This window comes from Oncorhynchus mykiss, chromosome 5, assembly GCF_013265735.2.
Source record: "Oncorhynchus mykiss isolate Arlee chromosome 5, USDA_OmykA_1.1, whole genome shotgun sequence".
Taxonomy (NCBI): Eukaryota; Metazoa; Chordata; class Actinopteri; order Salmoniformes; family Salmonidae; genus Oncorhynchus; species Oncorhynchus mykiss.
This window is the reverse complement of record NC_048569.1, coordinates 22,999,770-23,025,185: the sequence shown is the minus strand read 5'-3', so window position 1 is coordinate 23,025,185 and position 25,416 is coordinate 22,999,770. Positions and strand designations below refer to the sequence as shown.

General features: G+C 44.7%; 1 protein-coding gene across 6 annotated transcripts in view; it reads right to left on the bottom strand.

Annotated features, from left to right (window-relative positions):
* Positions 1-17,870: 17,870 nt before the first annotated feature.
* lhfpl2a (LHFPL tetraspan subfamily member 2a) overlaps positions 17,871-25,416 on the bottom strand; it is a 65,111-nt gene continuing 57,565 nt past the window's right edge. For all 6 annotated transcript variants that reach the window (XM_036977067.1, XM_036977066.1, XM_036977065.1 and 3 more), the window contains one exon: positions 17,871-19,244. In XM_036977067.1, coding sequence (XP_036832962.1) covers positions 18,988-19,244 — 257 coding nt within the window. In that variant the 3' untranslated portion in view covers positions 17,871-18,987. The remainder of the gene's footprint in view (positions 19,245-25,416) is intronic.

The window sequence follows — 25,416 nt, the reverse complement described above, 5'->3', positions numbered from 1 at the left end:
GTCCTGTAGCTTAGCTTCTGCTTCATCTGACCATTTTTTTTATAGACCGAGTCACTGGTGCTTCCTGCTTTAGTTTTAGCTTGTAAGCAGGAATCAGGATAGAATTATGGTCAGATTTGCCAAATGGAGGGCGAGAGAGAACTTTGTATGCATCTCTGTGTGTTTTATCCCTCTGGTTGCACATTTAACATGCTGATAGAAATGAGGTAAAACTGATTTGAGTTTCCCTGCATTGAAGTCCCCAGCCAATAGGAGCGCTGCCTCTGGATGAGCATTTTCCTGTTTTCTTATGGCCGTATACAGCTCATTCAGTGCGGTCTTAGTGCCAGAATCAGTCTGTGGTGGGATATAGACAGCTACGAAAAAATATCTATGCAAACTCTCTTGAGAAATAGTGAGGTCTCCAGCTTATCGTGAGATACTCTACCTTAGGCAAGCAAAACCTTGAGGCTTCCTTAGATTTCGTGCACCAGCTGCGGTTTACAAATATGCATAGGCCGTCCCCCCTTGTCTTACCATAGGCTGCTGTGCTATCCTGCCGAAAAAGCTTAAAACCTGCCAGCTGTATGTTAATCATGTCGTTGTTCAGTCACGACTCGGTGAAACATGAGATATTACAGTTTTTAATGTCCCGTTGGTAGAATACACGTGCTTGTAGTTCATCTATTTTATTATCGATTGATTGCAAGTTGGCAAACAGGAGATTGGCTAAAGGTCACTAAAGGTCACCCTCTCAGTGACGGATCCTTATAAGACACTCGGACCGTCGTCCACAATACCTCTGTCTTTTCCTCCTGCGAATGACGGGGATGAGGCCCTTTGTCGGGTGTCTGGAGTAAATCCTTCCCGTCCGACTCATTGAAATAGAAGATTTCCTCCAGTACGGGGTGAGTAATCGCTGTCATAATGTCAAGAAGCTCTTTTCGGTCATAAGACACGGTGGCAGAAACATTATGTACTAAATAAGTTACAAATAATGTGAAAAAACATACACAGCAGCACAATTGGTTACGGGATCGTAAAACAGCGGCCATCTCCTTCGGCGCCATTATTCAGAGGCGTGGGTCAGAAAACCAGTCAGTATCTGGTGTGACACATCTCCTTCTCAGAGAGTTGATCAGGCTGTTGATTGGGGCCTGTGGAATGTTGTTCCCCTCCTCTTCAATGGCTGTGCAAAGTTGCTGGATATTGCAGTAACTGGAACACACTGTCGTACCCGCCAATCCAGAGCATCCCAACCATGCTCAAAGGGTGTCATGTCTGGTGAGTGTCACTAGTCCGACCGAAGGTGGCTCCCCTTCCCGTTCGGGGGTGGCGCTCGGCGGTCGTCGTCGCCGGTCTACTAGCTGCCACTGATTTCTTCCCCCCCCCTCCTTATATGTTTATTGATAGCACCTGTTTTAAGTTTGTAATTAGTTGGGCTTTATTAGTCAGCCGGCCCGCCCGTTTCTTTGTGCGGGAATGAATATTGTAACCCTGGTGTTGGTTAGAGACGAACGTGCTGTTGTATGTTAGTGTATGGTGCTGTTATATTTTTGTTTCCCCGTATCTGGGGCATTTTGTTTTAAGCACCCAGTGTTTAGTGGGTAGCCGTGTTTTCACCGTGTGTGCATTAAAAGAGCACTATACTGAACTCTCTGTTTCCCTGAGCCTGACTCCACATTCACGACACCCAGGACTTTACACTGAGTATGCAGGCCATGGAAGAACTGGGACAGCTTGCCCACATGCTTTCCACACACACAACACCCAGTCTGCCATCTGCCCAGTACAGTTGAAACCAGGATTCATCCGTAAAGAGCACACTTCTGCAGCATGTCATTGGTCATCAAAGGTGAGCATTTGCCCACTGAAGTCAGTTACGACGCCAAACTATAGTCAGGTCAAGACCCTGGTGAGAACTACGAGCACGCAGATGAGCTTCCCTGAGACGGTTTCTGACAGTTTGTGCAGAAATTCTTCAGTTGTGCAAACCCACAGTTTCATCAGCTGTCTGGATGGCTGGTCTCACACAATCACCCAGGTGAAGAAGCAGGATGTGGAGGTCCTGGGCTGGCGTGATTACATGTTGTCTACCGTTTTGAGGCCGGTTGGACCTACTGCCAATTGAGAAAATATAGACAAAAATACAAACATCACAATTATAACATGGGGCATTTATGAGAGGTTTTCTACATAGGACCACAATGGAGACCAGATTTTCCAAAATGTATCAGGACTTCTGGTGTAAATCAAAGGTAAGATACTCTAGAGGTAGGATAGCAGTAGCTTGAGAAAGCCACATTCTCGCAAATCAAATAACATTTTATATGGTTAGCAGATGTTAATGCGAGTGTAGCGAAATGCTTGTGCTTCTAGTTCTGACAATGCAGTAATAACCTGGGCTGGCGTGATTACATGTTGTCTACCGTTTTGAGGCCGGTTGGACCTACTGCCAAAATTCTCTAAAACGATGTTGGTAGAGAAATTAACATTCAATTCTCTGGCAATGGATCTGGTGGACATTCCTGCAGTCAGCATGCCAATTGCATGCTCCCTCAAAACTTGAGCCATCTGTGGCATTGTGTTGTGTGACAAAAATGCAAATTTTAGAGTGGCCTTTTATTGTCCCCAGCACAAGGTGCACTTGTGTAATCATGCTGTTTAATCATCTTCTTCATATGCAATTTCTGGGATCTTTTACTTCAGCTCATGAAACATGGGACCAACACTTTACATGTTGAGTTTATATTTTTGTTTAGTGTTTATTAAGCGTGTGGAGTAATGAGTAGGATTCTTTGGAGTAAAGAGTAGAATTATCTGTTTTCACGTGCAAAAGTGATTGCTTTGATAAAAATGCATGACCTGCCTTCCCAATGAAAACCAGTTCGGAAAATTCAAATATATATAGTTAGTCTGTAGATTATGGCATTATTCATTTTCATTAATAGAAACTAGTCTGAAATGTCGTGTTTGATGCAAGCGGCATCAATTTTAGCACCAGGGAACTGGACAGCTCCCCCGTCATGTGGAAAACCGAACATGCCCCCGACGACGCTCTTAGCTGTCGCTCTACGTGCTTGTTTGGGAAACACTTTAAAACATTGGATCGTAAATAACGATATATCTGGTACGGCCACCGTGATGCTTAAAGCGGCAATCAGCATTAGAAATAATAACAAAGCCGGCTCCCCACCCCTGGTTTGTTAAAAGGCTGAGGGATGGGGCTAGAGAATTGATAAGCTACCACTCTCAAATTCATAGACAGAGCTTTGGATGCAAGGACTGATCATCCATTATATCAAAATTATAACATGCTAATATTTTGCATTCTGATGGGGTCTGAAAGTTGAACTGAGCGCATGATGAATATATAAATTGTATTTTTCAAGAATCAGTGGGTACATATCATTATTATTTTTTGTAGTTATATTTTTATTAGACTGTTATTTTATTTTAACAGGGGTTGCATAGACAAGCAAACAAAGTGCACCACACAGACTAAGTACAATAAAAGGAATAAGGATACAGCAAAACATTATACAAAAAGGCAGCCATAAAATTGAGAAAATATAGACAAAAATACAAACATCACAATTATAACATGGGGCATTTATGAGATGTTTTCTACATAGGACCACAATGGAGACCAGATTTTCCAAAATGTATCAGGACTTCTGGTGTAAATCAAAGGTAAGATACTCTAGAGGTAGGATAGCAGTAGCTTGAGAAAGCCACATTCTCGCAAATCAAATAACATTTTATATGGTTAGCAGATGTTAATGCGAGTGTAGCGAAATGCTTGTGCTTCTAGTTCTGACAATGCAGTAATAACCAACGAGTAATCTAACCTAACAATTTCACAACAGCTACCTTATAGACACAAGTGTAAAGGAATGAAGAATATGTACATAAAGATATATGAATGAGAACGGCATAGGCAAGATACAGTAGATGGTATAGAGTACAGTATATACATATGAGATGAGTAATGTAGGGTATGTAAACATTATATTAAGTGGCATTGTTTAAAGTGGCTAGTGATACATTTTTTACATGTATGGCAGCAGCCACTCAATGTTAGTGGTGGCTGTTTAACATTGTGGTGGCTGTTTAACATTCTGATGGCCTTGAGATAGAAGCTGTTTTTCAGTCTCTCGGTCCCTGCTTTGATGCACCTGTACTGACTTCGCCTTCTGGATGATAGCGAGGTGAACAGGCAGTGGCTCGGGTGGTTGTTGTCCTTGATGATCTTTATGGCCTTCCTGTGACATCGGGTGTCCTGGAGGGCAGGTATTTGCCCCCGGTGATGCGTTGTGCAGACCTCACTACCCTCTGGAGAGCCTTGTACTTCCGGCGCCGACAGAGATGGCCGCCTCGCTTCGCGTTCCTAGGAAACTATGGAGTATTTTGTTTTTTAACGTGTTATTTATTACATTGGTACCCCAGATAATCTTAGGTTTTATTACATACAGTCGGGAGGAACTACTGGATGTAAGAGCAACGTCAACTCACCATCATTACGACCAGGAATACGACTTTCCCGGAGCAGATCCTCTGTTTTGCCCACCACCCAAGACAATGGATCGGATCCCAGCCGGCGAACCAAAACAACGACGACGTAAAAGGGGCAGACGAAGCGGTCTTCTGGTCAGGCTCCGGAGACGGGCACATCGCGCACCGCTCCCGAGCATACTACTCGCCAATGTCCAGTCACTTGACAACAAGGTTGATGAAATCGGAGCAAGGGTAGCATTCCAGAGAGACATAAGAGACTGTAACGTTCTTTGCTTCACAGAAACATGACTCACTCGAGACACGCTACCGGAGTCGGTACAGCCAGCTGGTTTCTTCACGCATCGCGCCGACAGAAACAAACATCTTTCTGGTAAGAAGAAGGGCGATTATGATTAACAAGACGGGGTGTGATCATAACAACATACAGGAACTCAAGTCCTTCTGTTCACCTGACTTAGAATTCCTCACAATCAAATGTCGGCCGCATTATCTACCAAGAGAATTCTCTTCGATTGTAATAACAGCCGCATATATTTCCCCCCAAGCAGACACATCGACGGCCCTGAACTAACTTTATTTGACTCTATGTAAACTGGAAACACATATCCTGAGGCTGCATTCATTGTAGCTGGGGATTTTAACAAGGCTAATCTGAAAACAAGACTCCCTAAATTCTATCAGCATTTCGATTGTGCTACCAGGGCTGGTAAAACCCTGGATCATTGTTATTCTAACTTCCGCGACGCATATAAGGCCCTCCCCCGCCCTCCTTTCGGAAAAGCTGGCCACGACTCCATTTTGTTGCTCCCTGCCTATAGACAGAGGCTAAAACAGGAAGCTCCTGCGCTCAGGTCTGTTCAAAGCTGGTCCGACCAATCTGATTCCACACTTCAAGATTGCTTCGATCACGTGGATTGGGATATGTTCCGCATTGCGTCAAACAACAACATTGACGAATACGCTGATTCGGTGAGAGAGTTCATTAGCAAGTGCATTGGCGATGTTGTATTCACAGCAACTATTAAAACATTCCCCAACCAGAAACCATGAATCGATGGCAGCATTCGCGCGAAACTGAAAGTGCAAACCACTGCTTTTAACCAAGGCAAGGTGACTGGAAACATGACCGAATACAAACAGTGTGGTACTTCAGGTGTGGACCATAATAACAATATACATTTTTTGGTTAAGTAAACAAGGGTATTGAACAGATGTTCAGAGTCAGGGTCAAACACAACGTTACAATCAAAGTAGAGCCAATATAAATTTGGTGAAAAAGCTAATTGTCTACCCAATATTTTCTGGATGTGTAAATTAATATCATTCCAATAAGACTGGATTCTGCTACAGTGCCAAAAAACATGCATGAAGGTGCAAGTCTACTGTTTACATTTGAAACATGAATGTGATGCATTGGAACACATTCTGTGAAGGCGGACAGGTGTAAAGTAGGTTCTATTAAAATATTTAGTTATTGTATGCTGACGGAGGTGAATTTGGGTTAGACCCTTTCGTAGATAGAAGCCCATTCATTCTTCCTCACCGAATGCATCTCCAATGTCTCTCTCCCAAATATGTCTCAACACGTGAATGAATGAGGCACTTCTGATCAACAAAATAGAATATAAGTTGGAGAATAAACCTCTGCGAACAATAGGATTCATAAATTGTTTTTAACTTCTGTAATTTGAAAACGTAGTTTATCGACTTTCTTCTGACCCTCTATGAAGTGTCTAAGTTGTAGGTACTTAATTAAAAAATATATTTGTTGGGTAAGTCAAACTCAGTTTTTATCTGTTGGAACAATTTTAAGAGTGTCCTGAGAAATGAAAGGCATAAGGTCAGCAACACCCTTCGTCTTCCAGTCCAATACACTCATTTAGCCGAGGAAAGATATTCATCCTGACGACAGGAGTTTGGTAGGGTAGACCAGTTAACCAGGTCCTGTTTAATCTTTGTGAGCAAAGGCAAATAATTTGAAGTGAACAGGTCTTTAAGATTTGGAGTAACATATGCTCATGTATTTTAAGCCTGTTTCAGTCCATTGGAATGGAGATATTGTTTCTAAGTTGATTGTAGAGGGGATATTCAAAGGTAAAGCCATATATTTATCCACGTTAATGTTGTACCCTGACAGGTTACCATATTCAGATATGGTGTCAATTACTGCAGTGACAGATGTCTCAGGTTTAAATATGTATAAAATCACACCAGGGGCCCCTCAGGGGTGCGTGCTTAGTCCCGTCCTGTACTCCCTGTTCACACACGACTGCGTTGCCAAGCACAACTCCAACACCATCATTTAGTTTGCTGACAACACAACTGTGGTAGGCATGATCACCGACAATGATGAGACCGCCTATAGGGAGGAGGTCAGGGACCTGGCAGTGTGGTACCAGGACAACAACCTCTCCCTCAATGTGAGCAAGACAAAGGAGCTGATTGTGGACTATAGTCTGAACATGCCCCCATTAACATCGAAGGGGCCACATCACCAACAAACGATCATGGTCCAAACACACCAAGACAGTTGTGAAGAGGGCACGACAACGCCTTTTCCCCCACAGGAGACTGAAAAGATTTGGCATGGGTACCCAGGTCCTCAAAAAGTTCTACAGCTGCACCATCGAGAGCATCCTGACCGGTTGCATCACCGCCTGGTATGGTAGCTGCTCGGCATCCAACTGTAAGCCGCTACAGAGGGTAGTGTGTACGGTCCAGTATATATGTAGGAGGTGGACATGCCTTGTGGGCTGGTGCTATGGACTGTAGATATGTTAAGAGAGAAAAAACATAATTAGTTAAATATAGCAGTTTTATAAAATACATAAACAGTGGAGGTGGCTGTATTCAAATTGCAAGAGGCAGGGACACCAGATGAGGCTGCTGTGGTGGTGTGACCAGAGCAGCCTGAGGAGGCAGTTGGTCCAGAGGAGGCTACTGTGGTGGTGTAACCAGAGCAGACTGAGGAGGCAGTTGGTCCAGAGGAGGCTGCTGTGGTGGTGTGACCAGAGCAGACTGAGGAGGCAGTTGGTCCAGAGGAGGCTGCTGTGGTGGTGTGACCAGAGCAGACTGAGGAGGCAGTTGGTCCAGAGGAGGCTGCTGTGGTGGTGTGACCAGAGCAGACTGAGGAGGCAGTTGGTCCAGAGGAGGCTGCTGTGGTGGTGTGACCAGAGCAGACTGAGGAGGCAGTTGGTCCAGAGGAGGCCGCTTCAGTGGCGACAGACGTGGGGCTGATGTTTATCATGGTGGTGGTGGACGAAACCGCAGACAATGGCTTGGAGGAGCTGGTGTTAGTAGTGGTAGGGATGAGGGGCCGACGATGGTGTGGCCGAGAGAGCAGGCACATGGCCTTCTTCGGCAGATGGGGGATCCAGCAGCTCCTACAGGGGTTTCAAACTGGGAGGCACTGGCGGTGGTGAGGAGTTTCAGCAGCATTAAACGGGACCCTTCAATGGATGAAGGGTCAATAGGGTAGAGGCCCCACTTCTTAAACCCTTCCACCACATAGCGCATGTCCTTGCAACGCTGGTACGGGTAGCTGAATATTCTGGCAAATTGTGATTTGTATACCAGGAGTGGTGAAAATGGCTGAGGACTCCAGCTACCTTGGAGTGGGCCTTTAAAGGGCAAAAGTATGCCGCGACCAGTGGCTGCAGGACCTGCGTGCAATGTGGTGTAAGAGAAATATTTCACATCACGCACCAGCTGTTATTGACAAATAGACACACACCACCACCCCTCGTCTTACCAGATGTAAGCTGCTCTGTCCTGCCGATGCACTGAAAACCCAGCCAACTGTATGTTATCCGTGTCGCCGTCCAGCCACGACTCGGTGAAACATAAGATATTACAGTGTTTAATGTCCCGTTGGTAGGATAGTCTCCAACGGAGATCATCCAGTCAATTCTCCAGTGATTGCATGTTGGCCAATAGAACAGATGGTAAAGGAGGGTTACCAACTCGCCGACAAATTCTCACAAGGCACCCCGATCTCCGCCCCGTTTATTTCCGTCTTTTCGTCACGCTATTGACGGGGATTTGGGCCTGGTTTTTCCAGTTTGAGGTAATCACTGTTCTGATATCCAGAAGCTCTTTTCAGTCATAAGAGACAGTAGAAGCAACATTATGGACAAAATAAGTTACGAACAATGTGAAGAAACACAAAAAAAAACAGTTGGTTAGGAGCCATCCCCTCCGGTGCCATTATCCTTTTCATTATATGTATCATCTAACACTTACAATTTCTTTCCTTTTTGGTTACTAAGCAGTTCTATCAACATTTAGCAACTAAGCTAGCAACATTAGTAAATCCGTTAGCTATATTTCAGAGGTTAAAAGTTGGATATTAAATGATGTGTCCCACAAAATGTATATACATAGGTTATTAGAGTAACAAATAAAAGCTATCTTAACCTACATAAATTGTAATGAAAATCGGTGGTCAGCTAGCCAGAAGGGTGTATTTAGTCGCAAAAATTACTGTTGTTTTCCAGTCCATTTAAATGTTAAGCCTGAGGTAATTTAGTCCTCCAACTGCTAGAGAGCGTCTGCAGTTAGGGGAAAATTAGCTACAGCATTTATACTATAGAAAACTGTAAATACTATAGTCATGTCTGCAAGACTACAGTAAATACTACAATATTCTTTGGTTCGCAAAAACAGTGAAAACAGTGAATGCTACAATAAAGTCTGCAAAAACACATACAGGGACTTCTATAGTATTTAAACCATAATATACTGTAATATTTTTTCATGTGGGCAATTTTTAAAAAGTATTTCATGACCTGACACTTGCACTTGACTTTTTTCCCCCTTACTTGTTCTGACGTTGCTGATAGCTACTTTATTGAGGAAAAATGTACTTACTATGACTGTATTATCATCAATCAATCAAATATATTTATAAACCCTTTTTACATCTGCCGACTTAGCAAAGTGCTGTACAGAAACCCAGCCTAAAACCCCAAACAGCAAGCAATGCAGATGCAGAAGCACGGTGGCTAGGAAAAACTCCCTAGAAAGGCCGGAACCTAGGAAGAAACCTAGAGAGGAACCAGGCTATGTGGGGTGGCCAGTCCTCTTCTGGCTGTGCCGGGTGGAGATAATAACAGTACATGGCCAAGATTTTCAAACGTTCATAGGTGACCAGCAGGGTCAGATAATAATAATCACAGTGGTTGTAGAGGGTACAACAGGTCAGCACCTCAGGAGTACATTTCAGGAGTACATGGGGCGGCAGGGTAGCCTAGTGGTTAGAGCGTTGGACTAGTAACCGGAAGGTTGCGAGTTCAAACCCCCGAGCTGACAAGGTACAAATCTGTCGTTCTGCCCCTGAACAGGCAGTTAACCCACTGTTCCCAGGCCGTCATTGAAAATAAGAATTTGTTCTTAACTGACTTGCCTGGTTAAATAAAGGTAAAATAAAAAAAATAAATAAAAAAAATTTCAGTTGGCTTTTCATAGCCGATCATTCAGAGTTAGAGACAGCAGGTGCGGTAGAGAGAGAGTCCAAAAAAGCAGGTCTGGGACAAGGTAGCACGTCCATTGAACAGGTCAGGGTTCCATAGCTGCAGGCAGAACAGTTGAACCTGGAGCAGCAGCATGACCAGGTGGACTGGGGACAGCAAGTAGTCACCAGGCCAGGAAGTACTGAGGTATGGTCCTAGGGCTTAGGTCCTCCGAGAGAAAGAGAGAGAGGAAAAAGAGAAAGAGAGAGAGAGGAAAAAGAGAAAGAGAGAGAATTAGAGGGAGCATACTTAAATTCACACAGGACACCAGATAAGACAGGAGAAATACTCTAGATATAACAGACTGACCCTAGGCCTGCGACACAAACTATTGCAGCCTAAATACTGGAGGCTGAGACAGGAAGGGTTGGGAGACACTGTGGCAGGGCCAAACAGGCAGGATATAACCCCACCTACTTTGCCAAAGCCCCAACACCACTAGAGGGATATCTTCAAGCATCAACTTACTACCCTGAGACAAGGCCGAGTATAGCCCACGAAGATCTCCCCCACGGCACGAACCTGAGGGGGGAGCCAACCCGGACAGGAAGATCACGTCAGTGACTCAACCCACTTACGTGATGCACCCTTCCTAGGGACGGCATGGAAAAGCACCAATAAGCCAGTGATTCAGCCCCCGTAATAGGGTTAGAGGCAGAGAATCCGTGGAGAGAGGGGAACTGGCCAGGCAGAGTCAGCAAGGGCTGTTGTTACGTTCCCCAGTTTATGTGTTGTAGTTTGTGTATTTGCATTTGTTTTATTTCAGGAAATGGCTTCCTGAAATCCCTCAAGCAGCTGATTGGTCAACTCCAGGGCTAATTGGAGAGCTGACCCCGCCCCCTCGTCAAGACACAGCTGTCTCCAGTTACACATTCATTCAGAAGCTATATAAAAGCCAGTGTTCTGTTCAGGAGGGAGAGATTTGGAGGTAGGGATTGCTGAGAGAGATTTTGGAAGAGAGATTTTGGAAGAGAGATTTTGGAAGAGAGATTTTGGAAGAGAGATTTTGGAAGAGAGATTTTGGAAGAGAGATTTTGGAAGAGAGATTTTGGAAGAGAGATTTTGGAAGAGAGATTTTGGAAGAGAGATTTTGGAAGAGAGATTTTGGAAGAGAGATTTTGGAAGAGAGATTTTGGAAGAGAGATTTTGGAGGTAGGGATTGCTGAGAGATTTTGCGAGAGAGATTTGGAGGTAGGGATTGCTGAGAGAGATTTTGCTGAGGTCATTGCAGAGTGATTGATTGTGAGAGAGATTTTTGCTAGAGGTTGATTTGCTGGGAGTTCATTGCTGGGAAGTTGGTATGTTCTGTGAGTTTGTTGCTCAGTGTTACGCACGCCTCTATGAAGAGGGAACGCAACACCCTGCTACCACTAAACTCTCTGTGATGCGAAAGAGGTATGGGCTGTAGGTGCGAGTAAGGATGACACAGACAGAATGTGGTACCGTTTACAAGGACTTTATTTCTTTACACGGTAATATGGGGAAAAGGGGCTGGACGGAACCAAAGCAAAGAAAGTAAATCTCAAAGCCCCCCCTCTCCTATCTTACCTGCCTACCCACTACTTACCTAATTTAGCACCACCTGGTGCCCTAACCAAAATACAGGGAGTGGTCCACCCAGGTCTTACCTAGTGTACCTAGACAATGAATATACTACGGGTATATGTATGCCCGCGGGCCTCTTGCCTAAGCACTCCCAAGGTGCTTCCCCTTTCCCCCCTGGGAACAAATGAAACAGAATATTAAACAATTTCAAACTAACAAAGGACATCAAATAAGCTAAATCTGAGCAACAAACTCAGAACATACCCACTCTCAGCAATGAACTCCCAGCAAAATCAACCTCTAGCAAAAACTCTCTATCACAAACAATCGCTCAGCAATGAGCTCAGCAAAATCTCTCTAGCAAAATCTCTCAGCAATCCCTACCTCCAAAATCTCTCTCTCCTGAACAGAACACTGGCTTTTATATAGCTTCAGAATGAATGTATAATTGGAGACAGCTGTGTCTTGACGAGGGGGCGGGGTCAGCTCTCCAATTAGCCCTGGAGTCGACCAATCAGCTGCTTGAGGGATTTCAGGAAGCCATTTCCTGAAATAAACACATGCAAATACACAAACTACAACACATAAACTGGGGAACGTAACACGCCCACCACAAAAATTGCAAACCTAGTTTTGCAATAACGAAAGCCATCGCTTCCCCAGTTAGTAAACCTGTGATAGAGCATCAGCAACCACATTCGCCGAGCCCTTCACACTTGGAATGTCCTGAAACACTGAGAAAACTGTTTATCAATAGATAACGTTCTCAAACGTTCCATTTGAGAGGGTAACTTCTTCAGCATCTCTGAATTACATAGGCGTTCACCTTGCTGTAACGTATGGCGTAACTCCAACCCGTCCTCCTTATCCTCATCTAGGTCCCAGCCAGGCTTCAGCACCACCGCAGCCACACTGGAGACGGCGGGCTGGACCGGCTTACTTGAGGAGCTGTCGGGAGAATCGCGCACATAATACGTTTTCAGCATGTTAACATGACACACACGGGAAGAACGCCTTCGATCTGGTGTCTTTATCACATAATTGGTGTCATTGATTTTCCTTTTCCACCAGATATGGTCCAGAAAAACGTGCTGACAGAGATGAGCCAGGGATTGGCAACAAAACTAAAACTTGATCCCCAGGTGAAAATGAACAGCCAACAGCCTTTTTGTCATAATGCAACTTCATGCGTTTTTGAGACGAGGAGAGAGACTTTTGGGCTAACGCACATGCGGCGTGCAGTCTCTCCCGCATCTTACTGACATATTCCAACACATTTTTAGGGGCGCTACTGGGTGTAGGAGATAAGATATGCTCCTTCAAAACTTTAAGCGGACCACGTGGGGTGTGTCCAAACACAAGGTCAGCAGGGCTGAACCCTAAGGACTCTTGTATCGTTTCCCTTATAGCAAATAGGACAAAGGGCACCCCCTCATCCCAATCAGTACTGGTATCCATACAATACTTGCGTAGCATTGTCTTCAGCGTCTGATGCCAGCGTTCTAGAGCCCCTTGACTCTCTGGATGATACGGACTAGAGACCTGATGGGAAATACACAATGTCTTTAACACATTTGAAAACAGTTTAGACATGAAGTTGGATCCCTGATCAGTTTGGATTATTTTAGGGAGTCCAAACGTAGAGAAGAACTTCACTAGTGCCTTCACCACAGTCTTAGCCGTTATAGTACGGAGAGGAATAGCCTCTGGGTATCGAGTAGCACTGCACATTATTGTTAGTAGGAACTGGTTACCTGACCTGGTTTTCGGCAATGGACCTACACAATCAATTATCACTCTTTCAAACGGTTCCCCCACCACAGGAATCGGGCAGAGTGGCGCTCGTGGAACTGTTTGATTCACTTTCCCAGTGAGTTGACATATGTGACATGTTTTACAAAATTGGACCACGTCAGACTTCAAACCTGGCCAGAAGAAATGACGAAGGACCCGGTTATAAGTCTTTGTGATCCCCAAGTGTCCAGACCACGCCTGGTCATGGGCGAGTGACAGCACCTGCTGTCGGAACGGTGTAGGAACAACCACTTGACACACTTCACTCCAGTCATTAATGGTGTCATGAGATGCCCATTTACGCATCAAAACTCCTGCTTCCATAAAGTAGGCGGTCTCTCTAGTTTTAGCTTCCTCAATGGAAATTACCGAAGCAAAACACTTGCGAAGACTGGTGTCTTCTTTTTGACATTCAATCACCTTCTCAGGGGTGACAGACAAAAGAATGTCATGTAATTGGGGCACAATTTCGTTTTCCCCTGCCTTAGTTTTTACGGGGGTAAAAACTGTCGGCTTTGCAGAAGGCATACTCGGGGCATTGTCTTCTACCTCAACATTCTCAAAAATAGAACTTGCCAAATCCACCACATCTCCTAGCTTGCGAGATTGTGCCCTCGTTAACACACAAGCAGGAAAAACATGTGGAAATGCTTGAACCAATTTCTCATCTGTAGTTCTGATTTCTGGATTGTCTACTACCTCTAACACAGGAATGACATTACCACCAGCAATATCATTCCCTAGTAGCAATGTGACTCCTTTTACTGGGAGTGTAGATACTACACCAACACGGAAACGTCCTGATACCAAGTCTGACACTAAGTGGACCCAGTGTAATGGTACAGGTACGGTTTTTGTCTCTATCCCCTGTAATATGACATGCGAGCCACAATACGTTTCAGAAGACCAGGGTAAAGCATCAGTAATGATTACTGACTGCGCCGCCCCAGTGTCTCGTAGGATTTGGATAGGCTTTTGATCAGCTTGTTCTCCTGTTAAGGAAACATAACCGGTAGAGATAAACGGAGCATAGACAGGATCCGGTTTCTCAAATGCTGAATCAACAACTCGATCCAATGGACAAGCCAAAGACTTGACTAAACCCAAACTTTTCATTTTTGGGGACGGTAACTGGGACTGTTTCGGTTTATTTTTCAAAACTGGGCAGTCCGCAATCACGTGACCCTTTTGGTGACAGTAAAAACATTCACGGATTTCATGAAAAGGCTTAGGGTTGTCAGAGGAAAAGCGACCTGAACGAGGCACTGATGACGTAATCGTCCGGCCTTCAAAACGCGGAGCACCAAAGACAGTCTTGTGTGTCAAAGCGTACTCATCTGCCAACACTGCTGCTTGGGCCAATGTCGCCACTTTGTTCATTTAAATGAACTACAATTCTATCTGGGAGGTTGCCTTTAAAGTCCTCCAACAGCATCAACTCCTTAATATCAGCAAAGGTGTTAACTTTGCTGGCTGAACACCAGCGACTAAACAGAGACTCTTTGTCCCTAGCAAATTCAACAAAAGTACGTTGAGAGAGTTTGTGGTTCCTGAAGCGCTGTCTATAAGCTTCAGGCACCAACTCATAAGCCCGCAACATGGTAGTTTTAACTGTATCGTAGTGTAAACTGTCTTCCAGGGAGAGAGCAGCTACTACTTCCTGGGCTTTCCCAGACAATTTACATTGTAACAGGAGCGGCCAAACCGCGAGTGGCCAATGCAGCGCAGCGGCTACACGCTCAAACGCAGAGAAATAAGAATCAACTTCCGACTCTCGGAATGGAGGGACTAAAGCTATGTTTTTACTCACATCGAAGTGGGTTTGATGATGAGCAGCTTGTAGAGTCGCACTGGAGCGAGCGTCTAGCTCCAGTTGTCGGATCCTCACCTCCTTATCAGCTTCTATTTTCCTAATTTCAAGTTCAAAATTCATCTGTCTCTCTTTATCTTTTTGCTCCATTTCTAACCGAGCCAGCCTCACCTTCAGCCTAGCAGTTCCATCTGAACGACCCGAAGCAGAAGATAAAGGATCGAATCGGGGCAATGTAAAAGGGGTACGAGGAACCCCTTCCTCCGCCTTGTCCTCCGACTTGGCATCGGAAGGTCTACCCGTCTCCTCTCCTTGAAATGAGAGAATGCGTTCTCTCACTAAACCCTCCCTGACTAGCACCAAAAGCTCAGCCTTTAGGGCTTTCTCAGGGACAACAAATCCATAATGGTCAGCTATAGCTTTAAGGTCTACTTTACGAAACCTACCCAAACAATCAATAGAGGGAGCTTCAAAAAACTTGGAGATGGCTGAGGCAGCCATCTTATACAATGCAGTCTACTGAACACACTAACTAAACAAGTCATCCAAACTCACAACCTACCATCACACCTCAATCACTAACCACAGAGAGCTCAGAGCAGCAGGGTCCGGTGGGTTTAATGGAAATATCCCGGATGAGCCCCCATTATGTTACGCACGCCTCTATGAAGAGGGAACGCAACACCCTGCTACCACTAAACTCTGTGATGCGAAAGAGGTATGGGCTGTAGGTGCGAGTAAGGATGACACAGACAGAATGTGATACCGTTTACAAGGACTTTATTTCTTTACACGGTAATATGGGGAAAAGGGGCTGGACGGAACCAAAGCAAAGAAAGTAAATCTCAAAGCCCCCCCTCTCCTATCTTACCTGCCTACCCACTACTTACCTAATTTAGCACCACCTGGTGCCCTAACCAAAATACAGGGAGTGGTCCGCCCAGGTCTTACCTAGTGTACCTAGACAATGAATATACTACGGGTATATGTATGCCCGCGGGCCTCTTGCCTAAGCACTCCCAAGGTGCCTTCCCCTTTCCCCCCTGGGAACAAATGAAACAGAATATTAAACAATTTCAAACAAAGGACATCAAATAAGCTAAATCTGAGCAACAAACTCAGAACATACCCACTCTCAGCAATGAACTCCCAGCAAAATCAACCTCTAGCAAAAACTCTCTATCACAAACAATCGCTCAGCAATGACCTCAGCAAAATCTCTCTCAGCAATCCCTACCTCCAAAATCTCTCTCTCCTGAACAGAACACTGGCTTTTATATAGCTTCAGAATGAATGTATAATTGGAGACAGCTGTGTCTTGACGAGGGGGCGGGGTCAGCTCTCCAATTAGCCCTGGAGTCGACCAATCAGCTGCTTGAGGGATTTCAGGAAGCCATTTCCTGAAATAAACACATGCAAATACACAAACTACAACACATAAACTGGGGAACGTAAGACTCAGGTAGAGCTTATTTGATGTCGTTTGTTTGTGAAATTGTTTAATATTCTGTTTCATTTGTTCCCAGGGGGGAAGGGGAAGGCACCTTGGGAGTGCTTAGGCAAGAGGCCCGCGGGCATACATATACCCGTAGTATATTCACTGTCTAGGCACACTAGGTAAGACCTGGGCGGACCACCCCCTGTATTTTGGTTAGGGCACCAGGTTGCGTCTGAATCTGGGCTTGCAGCACGGCTATCCTCGCCATATGGTGATCGATCTACTGTATATTATGAGTACAGCGACCGCAATTAGAAGGCATAATGTTAATGTAACTACTTAGCATCGGCTGGTGGTGGTCGTGTAGAGCCATGTCCAGATAAAGCGTCCGGGGTGAAAATGTTGAATGAAAATAGTTGAGCGAGGGAAAAATATAAAACGGTAATTAAAAAGTAAAAAACGTAAAATTGTCAGGTAGCAAAGAAACGTTCATCAATCAAAGTTCACAGACATACAAGTTCTCACAAGAATAGTAAACCAACAAAAATTCACAGAAGTGAGGACATTTTGCCGGTCCTCACTTGTAAAATGTCTGTTAGGCTTAGGTGTAGGGTTAGGTTTAAATATATTTTGAATGGGAATCAATTGTTTGTCCCCTAAAAGGTAAGACATGCCTGTGTGTGCCGTTTTGTGATTCCTATCTCTGTGATTCTCCAGGTCTTAGAATAACTGGTAAATATGATGGATAAATACGTTTACTCAGGCCATTTACCACTGAAAAAATGGTCAAGGTTGCTGGCTGTGTAAGTGGGAGTTTCCTCTCTCGCATGAGCACGCTTTTCCCGCGTGAGCACACTTTTCCCGCGTGAGCACACTTTTCCCGCGTGAGCACACTTTTCCCGCGTGAGCACACTTTTCCCGCGTGAGCACACTTTTCCCGCGTGAGCACACTTTTCTCGCGTGAGCACACATTTCCTCCATAATGTCTGGCATACTCATGCGAGAGGGAACAGCTGGCTCTGGTCTACTTATTGTCCCCTCCCGCTCGCCCCGATCAGGGGTTTTCTCTGTGGTGGAAGGCAGACTCGCACGCACTCACACTCTCTCTCTCTCTCTCTGACTGGCAACTTCACCCCACAACACCCTCCACCCCAAACTAAGGTCTCACACTTCTTTCCCTCCCTCCCTCCCTAACCCCCCTCCTCACCCATCCTCCCCCACATTACATAGAGCACCAAAGAGATTCATGTTGCTGGAGGAAAACTCAGACCAGATATTCTTGTGTTTTTCTTTCTGTTTTTATTGGTTTGGCAGAGAGACAGACTGGGGAGCTGTGATAGTCAGATGATGACGCAACAACACAAGTCTCAACAGTTTCTCTCCAGCACTGTGGCTGGTGTTGTAGGAATAACTGACCTGCCTTGGTGTTGCAGGAATAGGAGTCCTTCCTTAAACAAGACACTAAAAGGAAGACACTAATAGGAATACTTGTGTGTATCGTTGACCAAATTGTCCAAGTCTTTCTTAGCTAGATCATGCAGTCCGTGTGTAACCGTGGCCTGTGTAGGTGTCCGTCCCATCAATACATTTCAAGGGTCCAAGAAGACATACATTGGTCATTTCAATTGACAGTACATTCTGTAAGCTTTACGGACATCATGATTCCATGCTAAACTAAGGCCATGTCTGTGAGTAGTTTACTTGACTGAGTAGTGGTTCCCTTGTAGAGTTACTCACACCTGGTTTAAGCTGGAGCTGGTAGAAGTTACCTCTAACTGCGGGTCTGGTATACGATGCTATTTTATCCTTCTCGTGGTTCAGGTTATGATTTGGGGTTGGGTAATGTGATACTAGATCTGTAGTTAGGGGCAACTTCTACCTGGCGTTTTATGGTACAACAGAAGATTAGCACCAGGAAGGCTGGTCTTTAGGTGTTGTCCTCATCACACCAGTATTCAAAGCAAGAGTGACACTCATTTAAAACACAGCCTGAACAGAGCTGAGGACCACCATTCTCAGATCATCATCATCATCATCATCATCATCATCATCATCACTATGTACAGTATATACACACTTATTTACAATACACACATACTGGTGTCAGGGTAGCTGGTACTGGCACACATTAGAAATAACAACATACAGAACACAGACAGACAGCACCTCTGGTGTCGGAGAGAGGAAATACATTGAAACACAGGTTTGTGAAAAGCTTGGCACTGTAGATTTCTCCCACATGAACAATAACAACAATACAGGGTCAAAGGTCAAAGAGTCCGTCTTAGTGGTAAACAACATGGGGGCTTCCGTTTGATTGACAGCTGGAACCCAGAGTGGAGAAGAGGGGCGTGGGACTTGACATTCCTCTCCTTCTCCCCTCCTGGTCCATCTCAGAGCAGGCAGATTAGGCTCTTGCCTTCCTCGATCTCCTCCTGCACCTTGTCTGAGGACGTGGCGATCTCGGCCTGGGCTGAGAACACAGCGCAGATGAAGGTGAGCACGGTGCCTCCCATGGCTGTGTAGAAGGCCCAGCCCATGGTACACAGCCCTGCCTGGTAGGGAGCCGCATCCTGACCACAGTACAGCTGCACCTTGTCTGAACCCCAGCCTGCAGGGTACAGCATCAGACCCAGGATCAGAAACAGACCTGGACCAGAGAGAGGGGAGAGAAAGGCACTGTTAGTTCATAATAGACCTACACGCAGCAAACATATCAACGGTTATAATGTGTCACTGATTGAATTGTGTGTTTGAAAGGTAGCTTCAAAAAATAATGGAATAATGACAACAGCACATTGTCTAAAGTCAATCCACAGAACATTCTCTGGTATCAAAACATTGTTTCAAGAATACGTTAGCGTTCTAAATTTCCCGTTGGTCAAAAATACTATACTGGCTAAAAAATATTATACTCTCTTTTCAAATGGGACTCTCCTTTGCTCCATTCCAATAATACACCTGGCAAGAGTCAAGTCTCTTGACGCAAAAAAATCTTTCCCCAAACATGTCCCCACGTCACGACCCTCAGGTTACAGCACAATGCAACCCTGGGGTTATGGCACAATACAGCCCTGGGGTTACGGCACAATACAACCCTACTGTCAGCTCTGAATCCCTGGGGGTATCGCACAATGTGTGACCTAGGAATACAGCAGGTCAACAACAGGAAAGGGTAGCCAGGGGGGTTTCCTCAGTCACTGAACTAACCGACTAATCCTGTGTCTCAGCTTCCTGTGTCTCAGCTTCCTGTGTCTCTCTCTGCTGAAGGATGGAACCACTTCCAACAGCCCTGCACTGGGAAACCCCCCTGGCTATCCTTTCCACTTCTAACACCACACTGATTATGTTCCAACAGCCCTGCACTGTACAATATTCCACAATATTCCACAGCAAATGGATTCTGTTACAACAGCCTTGTACAACACCAGAACCTATAGGACAGCCTAATAGAGGTCTGCTCAGGAGGAGCAAGAGAAACCTTCACCCAATCCCTAATATGACCTAGTAAAGTAGAGACAATGCATGTAGTCTGTGTTCAATATCACCGTACTACAATATTAGAAGTCTACTACTAGACGACTGGGAGCTCCGTTAGTGAAACTACAATAGTAATACTGGAAGTCCACTAGAGTCTAGACTGGGAGCTCTGGAACTACAATAGTAATACTGGAAGTCCACTAGAGTCTAGACTGGGAGCTCTGGAACTACAATAGCAATACTGGAAGTCCACTAGAGCCTAGACTGGGAGCTCTGGAACTACAATAGCAATACTGGAAGTCCACTAGAGTCTAGACTGGGAGCTCTGGAACTACAATAGCAATACTGGAAGTCCACTAGAGTCTAGACTGTGAGCTCTGGAACTACAATATGCCTACAGGCACATATTACGAGAGAGCGAGGGAGAAACAGACAGAGACGAATAGAGAGAGACAGACAGACAGACAGACAGACAGAGACAGACAGAGAGATTGTTGTTTGTTGTTTATTATTGTTTATTTCACTTTTGTTTATTATCTACTTCACTTGCTTTGGCAATGTTAACATATGTTTCACATGCCAAAAAGGCCTGAAATTGATTTTGAAATTGAATAGAAATTGAATAGAAATTGAATTGAGAGAGAGGGAGATACAGAGAGAGAGAAAGAAACAGAGACAGAGCTCCTGCACCTCTACACTAGACCAGCACACTAACCCTCCTTCCCTCCATCTGCTCACTTGCTCCTTCAGGAGATGAAAAACAAAAGTGCAATGCCGACACCAGCTTTCTCCCTCTCTGTCTCTCCCTCAGAGCAGACCAATATTGTATTAAACACGGAAATGAAAAGTAGGTCATACATTCTTTCCACATGTTGCTGCCAGAGCAGCTCTGGTGATGGACTGGAGGTATGGTTTCAATTCTACAACCCCCCCAATACACACATACACACACACACACACACACACACACACACACACACACACACACACACACACACACACACACACACACACACACACACACACACACACACACACACACACACACACACACACACACACACACACACACACACACACACACACACACACACACACACACACACACACACACACACACACACACACCCCTCTAAAGACATCCCCCTACCCAATGGACCCCTAACCTAATACCCCAGTCCACTTCAACTGAGTATCCTGCATCCTCTTTGAATATTAACTACTTTCCTCCTTCTGCAACCTGGCCTGTATATTAACCATTCGCCTCCAACTGTCTCCGTAGTCTCCTCTCTTTCTGTACTCGCTTCCTCTACATCTCTAGGTGGGGTAGCCCTGCATTCTCTCTCTACCCCGCCCGTACCCCTCCTCTCCCTGACCCAGGTTCCCAGAACATCTGACTATCCACCTCCACTCAGTTTCAGGACGCCAGCCGTATGTCACACGCCACTACTTCACAGGTGAGGCAATTGAACGTATTTTTATAATTTTTTATCAAAACATTTTTTTGGCCAGCAATGCCTTCTGGAGCATGTGAACTTTTATGTGCCTTAATAACAAACGTGTACTCCATGTGTAAATAGAAATAAAATGGGTAAATTACGAGCTGGTTTAGTCACGGAAATATACAGGAACCTTCCTGCAGCCTTAGACCGCTGCGCCATTCAGGAGGCCCTGAAAAAGTGTACTTTAATCTGGAGTTTTTCCTTATTGTAGTCTACTACTTTTAGTCTTGAAATCTTTGGTTGTTTACTACACTCCTCACTCTGTTTAGCACACGACCTCACATGGGAATCCTTAAAGAGATTGGGTGGGGCTAAGGCTTAAGAGGGTGTGAACGATACTGAATGGGTGTAGACAAAGAAGAGCTCTCCAGTAGGTGTACCAAGACATTAAAAGGCCATTTTCTCAAAAGTGGGATTACAAATCTATCAACTTTCAAAGCAGAATTACTTTCTCATTGTTCCTCAACTGCAGCATTTCATTTTCTCTACTTTTATCCAATGTAAAAAACACCATTTCAAATTTTGCTAGATATGACCGAATCCAGGTGGTGGCTCACATGTTAGAGTGTGATGGAAAAAGAGAGGAGGGAGAGAGAGGAGGAGGTGTCTCACTGGAAACATCCAAACTGATATGATTGTCAGGTAGGACCGTAAGCCAAGAGAGTCTCGGTCTGGGTCTCCTGGCTTCTAAAGACACTCTCATCAACAACTAAACTGACTTTACTCATCCGCTGCTCCTCTGAACCAATCAGGTGTGTTAGAGCAGGGCTGGGGAAAAAGTCTGCATACCCAGTATTTCTGCAGGAGGGTTGGCCACCTCTGCCCTATAGAGTTAAGAGAATGGTTTCAACAGTTAGAGAGTGGGTGAGACAGAGAGGACATGTTGTTTCTATGGGAATCCTGGGGGAGGTTTGTGCTTCTTTCTGTTTGGCTTCACTGTCCCACAATCTATTACTGTAGTGTAATAGATGAACAGGGAATAATATAATAATCCTGATTTCTTCCACACAGTCATTCTGTTCTGGTACTGTTCTGTTGGTAGGAAGTCCTACAAGCCTGATTCAGGATTACAGTAATATGCACCGTGACCATGGATTGGACTTTCCATTCATATCTATCAGCCTTACCTACACCGCACTTCCTTTTACCAGACTCTCCCTCTCTCTCACTCTTTCTCTTACTCACTGATTCTCTCTTTCTATGCCTTTAATTCTTATACACCCACACTACGGTTGTAAACACTCTCTCTCGCCATATCTCTCACCCACATACCTCTATTGTCAACACTGGTTGTGATTGACCAACATCTCAGACCTTTGTTTTGGTAATCAGATGAATTTCCAGTCACACCCGTCCCGAACCTATACTGTACTTCTGCTCTCTCTGTTTGCTCAACAATAGTAACATCCAGGCCTAGACTATTCACCATGATCAGACTGGTCCAAAACAGTCATGATCATCTGTCAATCAGACCTGTAACAGTTATAGTCACGCTGTATCATTATTGCATCTGTTTACTGGATCACTGTCACATTCCCATCTGCCATCAACCCACAGCTAGAGCCCAGGTCAAAGGCCATCTGTGTGACAGTCCTATAACTCATCATGGCTAAATTTGGCTCATCGTCTGGTTGGCTGGCTGGCTGGTTGGTTGGAGCTAGGAGGGAGAGTTTATGGCCACAATAAAACTATATTATGACACTCCCAGCTGTAGACCTGGAGACAGTTTAACTACCTGCTGTTTCTTACTCTTCTCGTCTGTGTTTCTGAAAAAACCCTGCCTCGGTCTGGCCTTAAACACTTGGCTAGTTATATTGCATATCCAATTGATTTCTATTAGAGATAAAGCCTTCCCAATATGACATCAGTGTGTATAAATGTGTTTAATAGAATCAGGACCACTCTGATGACTCCAGTGAGATGACGTGACCACCGCTGGCTACAGAAACACAATCTCTCCCTCTGAGGTAAAGTATTTCCCAAAACATCTGCCACCTGATCCTAGTTACGGTCAAATTACGGGAACATTACGGTCGGCACACTTAGTGGAAATGTTGATTGGAGGAACATCAAACTGGCAGAAAGGAGAGAGGAAGAGAGGGAGAGAGAGAGAGGTGGAGAGAGGAAGAGAGGGAGAGAGAGAGAGGTGGAGAGAGGAAGAGAGGGAGAGAGAGAGAGGTGGAGAGAGATGATAAAGTCATATAGGGATTAGAGGTCGACCGATTATGATTTTTCAACGCCGATACCGATTATTGGAGGACCAAAAAAGCCGATACCAATTTATCGGACAATTTTTTATTTATTTATTTGTAATAATGACAATTACAACAATACTGAATGAACACTTATTTTAACTTAATATAATACATCAATAAAATCAATTTAGCCTCAAATAAATAATGAAACATGTTCAATTTGGTTTAAATAATGCAAAAACAAAGTGTTGGAGAAGAAAGTCATATGTGCCAATATGCAATACAGTGGGGCAAAAAAGTATTTAGTCAGCCACCAATTGTGCAAGTTCTCCCACTTAAAAGATGAGAGAGGCCTGTAATTTTCATCATAGGTACACTTCAACTATGACAGACAAAACGAGAAAAAAAAATCCAGAAAATCACATTGTAGGATTTTTTATGAATTTATTTGCAAATTATGGTGGAAAATAAGTATTTGGTCACCTACAAACAAGCAAGATTTCTGGCTCTCACAGACCTGTAACTTCTTCATTAAGAGGCTCCTCTGTCCTCCACTCGTTACCTGTATGAATGGCACCTGTTTGAACTTGTTATCAGCACAAAAGACACCTGTCCACAACCTCAAACAGTCACACTCCAAACTCCACTATGGCCAAGACCAAAGAAATGTCAAAGGACACCAGAAACAAAATTGTAGACCTGCACCAGGCTGGGAAGACAATCTGCAATAGGTAAGCAGCTTGGTTTGAAGAAATCAACAGTGGGAGCAATTATTAGGAAATGGAAGACATACAAGACCACTGATAATCTCCCTCCATCTGGGGCTCCACGCAAGATCTCACCCCTTGGGGCCAAAATTATCACAAGAATGGTGAGCAAAAATCCCAGAACCACACGGGGGGACCTAGTGAATGACCTGCAGAGAGCTGGGACCAAAGTAACAAAGCCTACCATCAGTAACACACTACGCCGCCAGGGACTCAAATCCTGCAGTGCCAGACGTGTCCCCCTGCTTAAGCCAGTACATGTCCAGGCCCGTCTGAAGTTTTCTAGAGAGCATTTGGATGATCCAGAAGAAGATTGGGAAAATGTCATATGGTCAGATGAAACCAAAATATAACTTTTTGGTAAAAACTCAACTCGTTGTGTTTGGGGGACAAATAATGCTGAGTTGCAGCCAAAGAACACCATACCTACTGTGAAGCATGGGGGTGGAAACATCATGCTTTGGGGCTGTTTTTCTGCAAAGGGACCAGGACGACTGATCCGTGTAAAGGAAAGAATGAATGGGGCCATGTATCGTGAGATTTTGAGTGAAAACCTCCTTCCATGAGCAAGGGCATTGAAGATGAAACATGGCTGGGTCTTTCAGCATGACAATGATCCCAAACACACAGAGAAGGAGAGAAGGATTGGCTTCGTAAGAAGCATTTCAAGGTCCTGGAGTGGCCTAGCCAGTCTCCAGATCTCAACCCCATAGAAAATCTTTGGAGGGAGTTGAAAGTCCGTGTTGCCCAGCAACAGCCCCAAAACATCACTGCTCTAGTGGAGATCTGCATGGAGGAATGGGCCAAAATACCAGCAACAGTGTGTGAAAACCTTGTGAAGACTTACAGAAAACATTTGACCTCGGTCATTGCCAACA